General features: G+C 42.4%; 1 protein-coding gene across 1 annotated transcript in view; it reads right to left on the bottom strand.

Annotated features, from left to right (window-relative positions):
- Nucleotides 1–13,927, bottom strand: part of FAM188B (family with sequence similarity 188 member B) — a 96,238-nt gene that overhangs the window by 43,719 nt on the left and 38,592 nt on the right. Inside the window, exons 10-13 of the mRNA XM_019529100.1 lie at nt 10,527–10,628; nt 8,042–8,105; nt 5,338–5,403; nt 5,004–5,071 (exon numbers count right to left, since the gene is read on the bottom strand). Coding sequence (XP_019384645.1) covers nt 5,004–5,071; nt 5,338–5,403; nt 8,042–8,105; nt 10,527–10,628 — 300 coding nt within the window. The remainder of the gene's footprint in view (nt 1–5,003; nt 5,072–5,337; nt 5,404–8,041; nt 8,106–10,526; nt 10,629–13,927) is intronic.

Genomic DNA, 13,927 nt, shown 5'->3' with positions numbered 1-13,927 from the left:
CCCCAGTACTCTTTCCTGCCATGGCAGGGGGTCGGACTAGATGATCTGCTCAGGTCCCTTTCGACCCTAGAAACTATGAAACTATCTCTGCCTAGCCCTGTCTTGCATTATACAGACATACCTTTAGTCTATCTGACCACATTTCCTTCTCTCTCAGCCAAAATTATTCCCCATGAAGACTACACAGAGCATGCCAAGTGCAGCCCTGCTTAACTTAGCATGGGAAGGATATTTTTAGAAATGGAAAAAATGTAAGAAGAGCAACAATATTACTCCATAGTTTTTCCAGGCAAAGATTAGGAAGAAAGATTAGATAAGCTTCATCTCTCTAGCTCAGAAAAAGGCAATTCAGTTCACTTCTATGTGGAAAGCAACAGGTACAAGTTCCTAAATACAGCTTTAAACATACATCTCCCCCTTGCTCTGATATGCTCACTGAAGGAAGGCTTGAGAGTACAAGATAAGTAAATGGGAGATGCCTAGGAACAATGAGGGTCCTAATTAGGGCCGAGCTTAAAAGGGGCTTGATTGATGATGGACCAACATCTGAATCATTCAGAAATCATCATTTAACAAAAGGCACTAAATTATGGAACAAACTGCTAAACTCAAAAATGGAAAATAGCATAGGTCAGTCAGTTCAAGGAGAAGCTGGACACATTTTTGGAAGAAAAAGGACCACAATGGTGTAATTCCTAGATCTGTGGGATAACACTAAGGAGATGGGTTGACTCATACTTCCTGGGTTTACAATAGGTCAACACTAATAAACTATACAGCCTTTTTCTGACCCTCAAAGTCTTGTTATTTTGCACAGATAACACCATTGTTTTCTTCATTCTCACAGAAGCACTTGAGAGGTAGAAGTTAAAAGGTTCAAACACCGGATGCTAAATACACAATTCTAGCTGTGATAAAGCAGTCAAGTCTACACTGGCCAAAACATATCTGTAGTTTTGTATTGATCAAAACTCTGAGCAACACACTCACAGTATGTGCACTACAATGGCCATTATATTTAGCATTTGGCAATGCATTGTGTTTCCACAAAAGGAATTGTGGTAATGCATCATTCTCAGTCAACATGTCCTAGGGTCTGGCAGTAGATTGGAGGGTTCTGGGTTTGATGGCTCTGTCTTGAATAGAGGAGGTGAAGGAAAGAAGGTTGGTACAATGAAGACCTACACCATGAGCACTTTGATGGGAAGCACCATTTTAAATTCAATTAAATTGACTGGCTGGATCAGGAGCTGCTAAAAGAGCCATGGGTTTTGCTAAATTTTCATGGGTCAGGAAGTTGGAGCAGGTGAAACATGGTTGAGGAGGAATTTGGAGGTGGTGCAGCAGCATTTGATATGAAACAGCAATCATTTTATTAGTTCTCCAGTAGTTAAAAAATAAATGATGTTGGAATGGTCAGCACTCCTAGCACTCCGTCCCATAACAGAGACTACAGCAAAGCCCCATGCACTTCCTCGGGAACTGTAACCCTTGCAACCATTTCTTATTGGTTCCCTCACTGGTGCTCGTTATACTTGCTGTATGATGACCTCATTAGCACAATCTACACAGCAACACTGAAAGGATAACCCTCTGCTTCTCCAAGTGGGGTAGGCCTGCTAAATACAAATGCCTATGACTTAAAATGAGTGCGGCATTAGATTAAAGCTTGTTGAAAATAGGCATTTCTGTCCTGCAGGAAATCTGGACATTTCCCTTTTTTTGTGTTTTGAAGCGGAATGAAAATTCAAGATGTAGAGTTGTTCTTCATGAAATGGAAACTGTAAAGTTTTATGCTTGATTGAAAGGAAGTGTTGTTGACATTTCTGAAACATAGTGTCTATTTCTTGACCGCAATTTAAGCGTTTTGGTTGTGGTAGGTTTGACAACAACCTATCTCCCTCGGAGGTGCTGCTGCACCTCATGGGAGTGGTCATTCAAGAGTCTTTGTTCTCTTATCTCCCGCACCGTTATAACCAGAGCAGAGACTTGGGTTTACCATGAGACACGTGGCCCAGGCAGGTACTCCTGGCCAGTAGCATGTGGGTAGTTCAGGGAGACCTAGCTTGGCACAGTAGTCTGACATGAAAGACATTGGCATGGGTTCGGAAACCAAAACATTTTGATTTGGTGGATTTGACATGACAAGATACATTAAAAAAAAAATCAGCAAAACTAATGGGCCCCTACGGGAAGTTTTACTTTTGCTTAAGATTCATTTTCTGTAGAAAAAAAAATACTGAGCGAAAATTTTCAACCAGCTCTACTTGCTCGATATAACCCTATTCAGTAAAGCAATTCTCCCTAGTCTTCAAATATCCATCTAGAACTATGTCAGTTATGTAAATAACAACCCTTTCCAATGCCCATAACAGCCACTCAATGGTACGTATTTCTTAATGGTGTGAGCAGTGAACTTGTTTCTCCTGCTATTTTTCAAATCCTAAAACAAGGATTATGTCATGACCATTCATCCATAATTGAAAAATGCATAATGCAATTGTCATTCATTTCTCGTAGACAAAAGTCTGAATGTACATTCCCCGTTTCTAACAACAGAGATAAATTCATGCTTCTTATAAAGAGAAGATAGCTAGTGATAGACTTTATTGGCACTATACCATTCAGGGTGGGGTGGACACTAAGGTGCACGGTTAGCAGTGCAGAGGTTGTAAATTCAAGGCCATGACAGACTCTAGCAAATTCTGCTAAATACCTTGTCACAAGGACACAGCAAAGGAAAAGATGCAAGGCGGAAAAGCAGTAGTGTTTCCAGAAATGGTCTGGTGGGGGGAAGGTCACAGATTTGGGTCATAAAGAAACTGTTCTCTGTCACTGCCTGCCAGATGTCTAAGGGTATTTAGGTGCTTGAAAGTACAGATACAAGCCTGGGGAGATTTTCAAAAGTATGCAGGCACCTATTAGCGATAAGTCAACTTGTAATCTTTTTATTAATTTAATGGGAGAGAGAACATCCCAGCTTCCATCATTAAGAAACTTGTGCTGTTTTTAGTGTCTGGTGCAGACATTCAAATCCAGGAGAATTAGGAGCCTCGGCACTTTGGAAAACCCCACTATGTGCTGATCTGCAGTGTTAGGCACCTAAAGACATTTAAAAACCTAGTCATGTTGAACCTAAACAAAGTCACCAAACCTCCTTGTGCTGCGGGTCTAAAACCAGTAATATAAGATTAATGCCACTTACACTTTACAGAATAAGAGCGATGATGTTAGACTTCTAAATTAAATTAAACCACAAAATGTCAACGTTCATGTAAAGTAAATTTGAAAATAATAATACGTTGTGAATCCTTAAAAGAAAGTCTGTGGTTTAGCAACTACATTTACATCTAAAATTGAGTTCCAAACTGGTATTTCTTTCAACAGTGTCTAGGCTTGAAAGAAAAAGTAGAACAGTGGCAGCATACTAAGATAATCTAAAGTCGTAGTCTTTTTCAATCAAAGCAGTTTTCTTCATGACAGTCATTACTGAGAGATGGAAATACAATAGACGATGGATTTTTCTGACACTTCTCTTTCACTAGAATATGATTCTGAAAAGCATTTAGAGAGTGTAATTTGGTCTCGTTATATGGATTTTTTTTACTGATTAATCCTCCGGCTGATAGCGTAGAAATACAGTTTAAAAGGACAAAAGAGAACTCTGTTAAGTGCAAATAAGTACAACTGCACTGTAATGAAATTCATAATGATGTTAGCTTAATGAACACCTGTCAGCTAGACTCATCATGGGCATTACAACAAGGAATGAATTCACTTAGTGGTCACTGCCTCTTCTGTGACATCTAACCCCATAATGCTCATGTCACCATTCAAAATGAAACCTAAGTAAAACTTCTCTTAAGTTCTTCCAGTCTGTAGGAGAACAAAAACGTTCTGTACAGCCATCGAGATAAAGAAGACATTAAATATCCCATCTAGCCTGTTATTTTGGTTGCAATTTAGTGGTGAATATACACTAGCGTAGACTATATGCCAGTTAACAAAGCTCATTTCACCTGTTGGCTGGTGGGTTGCATGTAGCCCTAACCGTGGTGACTCTTGAACTGGTGGCAATTCTTTCTGCTATCAACTGGGAGTTCGCAGACTGGAAACAACAGAAGAGGAGAAAGAGCTGGGAGTGTAAGTGATAATGGCATGTGTGATGCAATGAAGTGATGCAGCAATGAAAAAGGCAAATGCTACCATAGGATGCATCAGGTAAATTCCTTCCAGTAGAGACATGAAACTATTAATGTACAAGACACCGGTGATGCCTCATCTGGAATACCACGTGCAGTGCTGTCACCTATATCTATGAAGGATGAATTCAAACTGGGACAGGTGCAGAGAAGCACTACAAGGATAATCAGGGCCACGGGGAGCCTGTCTTATGAGTGGAGACCAAAAAAGCATGGATTTCTCAGCTGACACAAAAAATACGGAAAATGGATGTGACTGAGGTATGTAAATACGACATGGGGAGAAGTCCCAGGAAGAGAAAACCGCTATTTAAAAGAAAGGGCCATGCTGGTACAAGCCTGGAGACCAGGATAAAGTTTTTAACTATCCAACTAGTGAAGTCCTACCACAGCCTTCCAACAGCAGTAATGAAAGGCAAATAACTTAATTACTTTGAAGGCAAGGCTTGATACATTTATGGGAAGGATTATAGCATGCCACTGCCTGTGACAACACGGGCCTGGACTTGAGGACATGGTACTTACACTCTATGCTTTATGTTCCTAACTCTTTGCACAGCTGAAGCTCATATCCTTGAGCTCTGGATATGACCAAGGTGGATGGATCTGATACCAGTAGTATTTCGTAGACTTAGTAGAGCATATAGCAGATGGTAAATATTGCACTATCATTATTTTGTCAGCTAAGGAGTTTCTGTGCCCTCTTGTAAATTCTGAAGGACAACTGTTTCCTCCCTAGTTTGCAACCTTTATACGGCTTAGGCCCCTTTATTTTTATACAATAGAAATAAAAATACTCACAGATGAATAGATCTTGATAAAATAACTGACAGAGTGAGAAGAATGCATCCACACGGACCAGTTTCAAACTGAAAGAAAAGGTGTACTGTATTTACTTTGATGGTTTAATGCATGCGCTTTTTATCCCCCATATAGACTCACAAGTCCAACTAAAATCTCTAAGATTCACTATCATTTATGGTAGGCGTGAAATCGGTTCTTCATTTTTTCAGGGGACATGTCCAAATTTTTCCTGAAGTGATGTTTATATTAGTTTCTACTTGAATTTTATATGCTAAAAGACTATCAGCTGAACAATAAATGTCAAGATTAATTGTGTCTCCATGCAGAGTACCTGATGAATATACTTCTGAAGAAATATTGTCAGATCCTCATATTTTGTGATGTTATGTAGCATTAGCTGAAAAAAATTTTTAAAAAAAAGTAATTAAAATAGATAGCAACATGCTAGTATAAACCAAGACTGAATTAAAGCAACCACAAAACTTAAATATGTCTGGCAAGATCCTTGGCTGCTACAGACTGGATAAAATCCACTGAAATCCACTTTCCAGCTTTATTACTAAAATAATGGTTTAACTGTCATTGCAGCCACAGTATGTATATGTTCTAAGAGTCTTGTTTTAAAAATAATGTCAGTTTTCAGCATGTTAAATGTACTGTAGGATGCTCGAGTATTGCAAGCAATGTAGGAATACAGAAATTTTGGAAGACGGAAGAGACCCAAGTAGTTTGGTATCTGCAGGTACAGTCCATTCTAGTGGGTTGTCTTTAGAAGACAGAATACGTGCGCTATATAAAACACACTGCTGTCCAGTGCTTAATACAACAGATAGTCCCATCCAATTTAAATGCTAGTGAGAATTCACAAGAACAGGGCTGCACTTTCATAGTGTCTGATTCTTCTTTATTAATGGATTATCTCTGGTAGCCCCCCCACCCCACACACACACTTTGAGGAGAACAACGATCTTGTGTCTAAACCATGGGACTCAGGGGCCGAAAATCTGGGTTATATTTTTGGATCTACCATGGGCTTTCTTTGTGATGACAAGAAAGCACCTCCGCCGCCCCATCAAATTCTTCTTTCCCTCTATTCACTCGGGTATCATTTGTATCACTTAATTTGTCATGCCCTGCATTAAGAAGCTTGTTTAAGTCTATTGCCACCATGCAGTTAGTCAGTTAAAGATATCACCCACAAAAACCCTTGCCTCTTGCACCTTTGTAAAGCAACTGAGAACTTCAGATGGAAAGAAACGCTCAGGTGACAAAGTATTTAACTTCTTAGGAATTACCATCATGAGCCATGTATCTGGAGAGGAAAAGCAAGGCATGTTGTATAAAGTACAAGGAGGAAAACCGAGGGCTTCTTTCTGTTGATAACAGCTGTAACAATGGGCCTCGAAGGTCCCATTCCCAGTTCTCCTCCGCTATCGGGACAGCTGCTGTTATTTGCAACCTTGGGACATGAATGGAAAGAGAATTTCAGGGGGTCCATATATTTTGGGTCAGGCTAAAAGCCAGTTATGTCCTGAAGTGCTGCTACTCTTTAGAAGCTCCTCTCACTTACATTAGGGTAAATCAAGGGCAGCTTCATGGAAGTCAGTGGAGCTACCACATTTTGTCACGTATAACCAGGGTGACCATAAGTCCCGGTTTGGCAGGGATAGTCCTGGATTCCATAGGCCAGTCCTGGCTGGTTGGTGAAAACTGAAAGAAAAGTCCTTGAATTCTTGCTTTACCTGTCCAGATACACGATTCTTTCGATCTCTACTGATTCTCCTGTGCCTGACTGTGCAGCAGCAGAACGGCCAGCGGGAAAACTGCAGCCTAGAAAAGCCTGTATTTTGGCCCTCCTCCCCATGCCAAATCAACAGTGCTGCTGCAGGCAGAGGAAGGCGGGCAGGACACAGGGCACAGCCCAGCGGAAAGGCAGAGCAACATGGTGCATCAGGCAGGCACTGCTGCTGCTGTGCAGGAGCAAGGTGGGTAGACTGAGACTGGAGCATGCCCCACCCTGTCTGCACTACCCAGCCCCTCCTGAGCAGCAGCTGGAGGCAGGAGGCGGGCTGGCCTGGGCTGGGCACTGCTCCAGTCCACCTGCCTCGGCACGGCACTGCAGCAGCAGCAGCCCTTGCCCACCCGCCTGCCTGGCGCACCATGCTGCTCTGCCTTCACTTGAAACACTCTGCCCCAGATTTCCTTTAAAATATGGTCACCTTACATATAACGCACCGCAGAAAATAAACCTCACTTTGTTTTGGAAAGGCAGCATCAAGAAAAAAAAAAGTTCTTACCTTGTAGGACCACTAAGTAACCGAGAAGTAGTAGCCAGGGAGCCAAGCTTGCTTCTCAGCCGGCTGCAGCCCCGTGTGCAAAGGGACTGACTCCACACACTAGCCCAAACCAATGTGCCGCGTCTGGGGCTGCACGCCAGTCCCAACCCTGCAAGCCAGGTCCAGGGCCATGGGCCAGGTCCAGGTGCAAACTGATCCCACATGCTGACCAGATCCAGCATGCGAGGTCTGCAGCTGTGTGCCAGCCTGGAGCTGAGCGCTGGGTCTGACATCATGGACTGACCCTGCACGGTAGGTCCAAATTACTGGGTCTGACCCCATGTGCTGGGTCTGGGCCACCTGCCAAGTCTGCTATATGGGGCCGTGTTATTTAGCTGGAAAATTTGGTGGTGGAGGCAGTGACAACATAACATGCCCTGTCTCTCAGAGCTGCAGTAATTAACACCGGTCTCCCACCACCACATTTCTGGACCCATGGGGATCAGTATTTCTCATATGTAACACACACCCTAATTTCTACCAGCTGGTTTTGGGGAAAAGGGTGTGTGTTTTATGGAAGAAAATATGGTAAATTAGTATGGGAAACAGAAGAGAACCAGGTCCATTGTACTTTTTGTAAGTGAAGTTTTACGTGTGTGTGCGTGCATGTGTGCGTATGCGTGTGTGTGCATGAGAGAGAGAGAAAATATACATATCGGAACATATGAAATGTATGTGTGCGGTTGCACCAAAACGTACCGTTTCTAAGATCCCATCTGCTTTGTATTTTCCTACTGGAGTAAACTGCTGCCTTCCTGAAGGCCTATAAAAGAGAGTTAAACAAAGCAACAGCTCCCTTAGAAGCACCAGCAATGCAACAAAGAGAAATCAATGTGCTGTAGCAAAGTGGAAAAAAGAACTGAAAAAAGTGGCTATTTTTTTTTTTAACTGAGCTTTCTCACACGGCAAGTTTATGTTACAAACAAAGTCAGCTTTCATCACCAAACAAGTAGGTTGCTCTGTAAGTGTTTTAACAGTCTTTATATTGTGTTTACAATTAATCAAATGCTACTGTACACAGAAAGAAGACAGACAGAGTCAAGACCTCACTGAAATTTTTTCGTTGGAACAGAACAGAAGGACAACGTGATAGCTTCAGTACAGCAACAGATATAGTGTCTACGTGGAGAAACCTGCCTTACAGAGTAAAATCATGTTTAAAATATAATAAGGAAGTAGCTGCTTTAGAAAAGTTCCACTTCTTAATTAATATATAGAGGCAGTCTTGTCACAGAGGCTGTGGCGACATGCTGAAGCCAGTGTAGTCAATGGGACTTGAGCCATTGAGTCCAGAGACAGCAGGATTTTACCCTGATTTTTACTGGATGTTAGGACAGGGAACTGCCACTAGCATGTGCCCATTAACAACAAGCCATTTTAGACTAGACAAAAGCATCCTGAATGTCATATACATGGGTAGAGATCTAGGCGTTTATATGGAACGGATTATTTCAAATACACATGGGCTAGGGACAGAAATGACATAGAAAACAGTACAAGTGATCGGCAAGGATCCAGGTTTCCTGTTTCTCGTGGAAAAATGGAGAAACCTGCAGACTCTACCCTTTGCCAGGGGAAACCACAGATTTCTCATTTTAACTGAGAAACCCATGGATTTTGCCATTTTGCAAAGAGCTCTCTGCAGGCCCGCAGAGTTCCCCTGCAGGGGGCTGGGGGGAGCGGGAGGAGGGCGGTCAGGCAAGGGGTGCCATGTGCATGTATGTGACTGGAGGGCAACTCCTGCAGGTAAGTTGGGGGGTGGGGGAAGGGGATGGATACTGAGGCCCCATAGGAAGGAAGAGAGGGAGGGTGGGAGGGAAGGAGTTGGGCAGGGCTGGGCCTGGGGCTGCTGCCCAGCAGGGTGATGCATGGTGCTTGGGGCTGCAATGCATGACTGCAGGGCCCTGGAGGGAAGTGACATGGGGCCACGGATGATTCATCTGGGGGGTGAGGGAAGGGACCAGCTCCCCACTGCTGCACACGCTCCCAGGGTACAGGGGGTACACATGCCCCCCCAAATCTGTGTACGCGGTGGGCTTGGGCTCCTACTATACTGCCCATTCCCAGGGCCTCCACAGCCCAGCAGGTGCAACCGGGTGTTGCAGCCCACAGTGAGGCTGCTTGCTGCTCCGAGCTCCACGCTGCCCTGGGGATGCATACCCTGCACACTCAGCAGCACGGGGTTGTGCAACTTGATGCTCCTGCTGTTGCACAGCCACTAGCAGGGCCAGGGGGCTGCGGAGCACCAGGAAGACCGGGGTGGTTGGGGGGGAATGAGGGGCATGAGCAGGACCAGGCGCTATGAGGGTGGGGAAGGGAGGTGAGGTGTCTTTCATTTTAATCGCAGATCTTGGAGTTTTTTATCAGAGAATTAGCTATTTTTTATCAGGGAAAATCAGGCTTCTGGTGATCAGAAACTAGTTCAAATCTGTAACACAACAGAAATTCAGTGCACGTAAACCACTTTCAAAAGGCCGAAACCGGGTTAAAATAAACCTGGATAGATGTAGTATCAGACTTAACTGATTTAGGTTAAATCTGTTTCTGAAACTTCTGTCTTGGATCCCCTCCAGGTTCAAGTTAACTCACGGTCCCAGTATACCAGGATGCTAGGCACCTCCCCACAAACCTCCGGTCGCAGGGTGAGCAGGCTAGCCTGGGCCTAAACTGTCAGCTTCAGCCAAGCAGGGAGGCATGCTCTAGTACTCCTCAGCTTCTGGCCTGGGCTACTGCAAACATATCGCTGCATTTCCAGAATCAAAAGTGAATGTATATTCACTTCCTTAATGATTCAATTGATGCAGCTTAGACTAACCTGCAAAGATTGAAACAATTCAGCCTCGGGCCTTCTGTCTCTCTGTAGTTAACCAGAGGGATTATATGCAGGGTTGCCAACTCTTTTTGAATCTATTACAGGAGGTTTCATCACATGACATAATGACATTAATGACTTTATGTCAGGAAGGCAAATGTACATTACTATTAGTTAACAACGCCATTAGATTACTGTATAAATCAAATTCAACATTTAATATTTATTTTAATGAATGCCCTATCATTTATCTCCTGAGTGACTCTTAGCAGTCTCCTAGAGATTTATATCTAATTCCTGGAGACTCCAGGGCAATCCTGGAGGATTGGCAACTATAATTATATGCAATAACTGAAAATGTGTCTCACTTACAGTGCAATCACTGCTTTTTTGTTGTCCCCTGCTCGCCATAAAATATCTGCTATCGCCACAGTGAGGCATTTGGTCCTATGCACTTCTGAAGGCTGGAGACACCTGTAGTTTTGGGTAGATGAGAAACAAGCAAGCATTGAAAGAGGGTTTAGTGAGCCTGACTATAAAAAGGGGAACAGGTTTTGCTTCAGGGAGCACTGGAGCGCAATAGCATTGTCCAAAATGATGACAGTCAGTGATTATAGCAGCCTTTCATAACCCATTTTGTTTCAGTAGGATATGCACAGTGCTCTATAGGGATGTCTACATTGAAATCAATGTAGGGATGATGGCAGCACACACAGACATATTTCAATTAGCTTAAGCATCGACAACAGCGTGGTCCCTGGATCATGGTTTGCAGCACAAAGTCGTCATTTGAATGGCTTTTGGTAGGCCTGCATATCCTGTGATGAAGCCTATTGCTTCCCAGCTACACTGCTCTTGGTATCTGACTGGGACAAATTTAAGCCAGTGTAAGTATGTCTACACATGTGAGGGAGGACTGTGACTCTGATAGCAGTATGGATATCTCTTAACGATGACATGCAGCTGTATTTCTGCGTGCCTGGTATTTTTCAAGAGAAGCCTCTATTTCACACGACTGACTTAGAAGGGAAGACTCAAACAAATTAACCTGCAGAACTTGGTGAAACAAGGATTGGGGTGGTGGAGGGAGGGGTCATAGTAGCAATTTTAAAATATCTGAAAAACACAAGTAATACAAGAGAGGATTTACTAAGTGTCATATAGATAGTTATAATAACGCATAAGGCAGCGAAATAAAAAAGGGACAATTTAGACCTGATGCTGGAAAATATTTCCAGACTCTAAGAGCCACTGTAATAGGCTGTCAATTAATTGTCTAAAGGAATTAGCAAAATCTGCATCTGCACATGTCTTTAAAACTTGATTGGACATTACCCACGTGGGCCCATCTTGCAATGGCCGGCCAATGGACTCTAGCTGAATTAATACATATTTTTCATCTCTGTATGCTAAGATAGGACCGCTTTACATGCTGCATATACTTTAAAAGGGTTCAGTGTTTCATTTCAGTCTCAGTGTTGAATTTCCTAGCTGCTGTTGTGTTACAGACCAGCTGAAAAATCCATATCTACTGATTTACTTTATCTAAAATGTCATTTACCATAAACACAATACAGAACCTTGTTTAGCACCTTTCATCCAAGGATCACTAAACTTTTAACGAAAATGAATTTGTTAGAACCTGGGGCCACCGACTGAAATTAGTGATGGGTTTAAAACCAACAAGAGACCGTATTTTTTTACGCAACACGTAATACATTTATAGACTTCGTTGCCAGAGGAGGTGGTGGAGGCAGACAGCACAGCCAGGTTCAAAAAGGAACTGGATAAATCCATGGATGACAGATCTGTTAATAGATATTGAACAGAATGGTTGGAGATGTTTTCTCTGGCACCTCTAAACTAATAATGGTGGATGCTAGGGGGAATATTGAAAAGGAGGCTAGCAATATCTAGTTCAATGCTCTTCCTCTGTAGCAACCATGTACGTTACTGCTGTAGACAGAATTAAAGAACTAGGTGGACCATTGGTCTGAGCCAGTATGGCACTTCTTAAGTCACCTGATACCCCATAAGGAAGGTCAGAAATATTTTATTTCAACATCAGAGATGAGTAAACTAAGGCATGAAGAGCTTATGTGACTAGGATCAAAGAATGAGAAAAGGCAGAACTGGGAATACAATCCAGTGGCTCTGCTCAAACATATGGGAAGTCCTTCTCTAATGACTTTAAGAGGACCACGCTTTGAACTTCAGATATTATCAGTCGCAGAATGTCACTAGCCTGAGAGATGAGGACAAAAAATGTTCCCAGCAGTGGAGTTAAAAGATTTAATCATTCAAAAGACAATACCAGAAACATCAAACATGAAAAATTAAATAAACTTTTAAGTTCAACATCAGCCTTGAGTATAAAGTTTAGTGAGAAAAAGTCTCACTCTGAATGGTATGGGACATCTGAGATAACAGATGAGGGCACTCAGATAATAATACTGTCTCCATAGCCTTCTCTTATCATCCCTTGTATTCTAATATAGATACTCAGGAATTTATGGGTGTTACCAAAACTACATTTTGAGGGGGAGGGATGTAAAGGTGCAATAAGAAAATACCCTATGTTCTCCACGTAGCCTGCACGAATGTTTCATATGAGCTGCTGATACCTTGAAAACGCAAGGAAAAGCTGCACCTCAACCCATTTCAGCCAGGAAGAAGTCTGTCCTTTCCAGATCCAGAAACAGTTTCTGCCCAAGGCAAGGCAGACTCATCGTAAGAAAAACATGACTCTCTCATGAATAAAACAACATATTTCTTGCCATTCCATAATGATTTAGGTGCCTAAAGGAATTTTTTTATTTGTGCACATAAAAAGTTTGCTTGTTAACCTGAAATTCCTTAGAGGATTTCTGCATATTTCTAGAGCCCTTCTCATATACAAAATATGTAAAAATAAAATCCTTTTGAATTATGAGGATGAGGGGGTGGGAAAAGAACTAGTTCAAGATAAACAAGACTGGGAGAAGCCACTTCATCTGACCCTGTTATCTTAGAATTTGAGTACCTCTGAATATTTCATGTATGTATCCTCACAGCACCCTTTTGAGTCAGGGAACTGTTATCACCTCCACTATTACTGATGAGCAACTGAGATTCAGTGACACTAAGGACAAAATCTTCAAAAATATGTAGGTGCCTAAAGAGGCAGATTGGCACCTGTGCCTGGATTGTAAATGGGATGTAGGTGTCTAATCCATAGGAGCTAGGTGCTGAAATACTTTAAAAATCTGTCCCTGGGTGGGATTTTACAAAGTGTCTAACCAGATTAGGTCCATAATCATTCTTGATTTAACTGAGACCAGTTGAATGTGTAACAGGCTTTGGGAAGTTTAGAAATGCCATTATATGCCTCTCTGTCATTTGGGCATGTTTAAAAATATGGCTCTAAGTGACTTGCTGAAGGCCACTTGTTGGTCTTGAATACAGGTCTTGAATAAGGAGTCTGCGGTGGAGCTGGGAAATGAACTCCCGTTTCCAAGTACTACCCTAAAAACTGCTCCACCCTTTATTATATTAATGTTATAAAACACTATATAGGCTATTATTAAATGTAGTAAGTTTACTGTTAAACATCCTAAATAATCTGGGCCAAAGCTAGCTTCGGAAAAAGCAGACAGATTTCCCACTGACTTCTAGGAGATCCCCAAGCAGTTAACTCTAAACATGTAGTTCAGACTCAGGAAGGTGTCTACTACGGCTGTGCGAAGCTCCAGGTCCTGATTTGATTCGGAGGAGATTCAGCTTGTTTTGGTGGC

The sequence above is a fragment of the Crocodylus porosus genome, unplaced genomic scaffold (assembly GCF_001723895.1).
Source record: "Crocodylus porosus isolate Cpor-Errol unplaced genomic scaffold, CroPor_comp1, whole genome shotgun sequence".
NCBI classification, from domain to species: domain Eukaryota; kingdom Metazoa; phylum Chordata; order Crocodylia; family Crocodylidae; genus Crocodylus; species Crocodylus porosus.
Note: the sequence above shows the minus strand (reverse complement) of the source record. Positions and strands in the feature narration are given on the sequence as shown.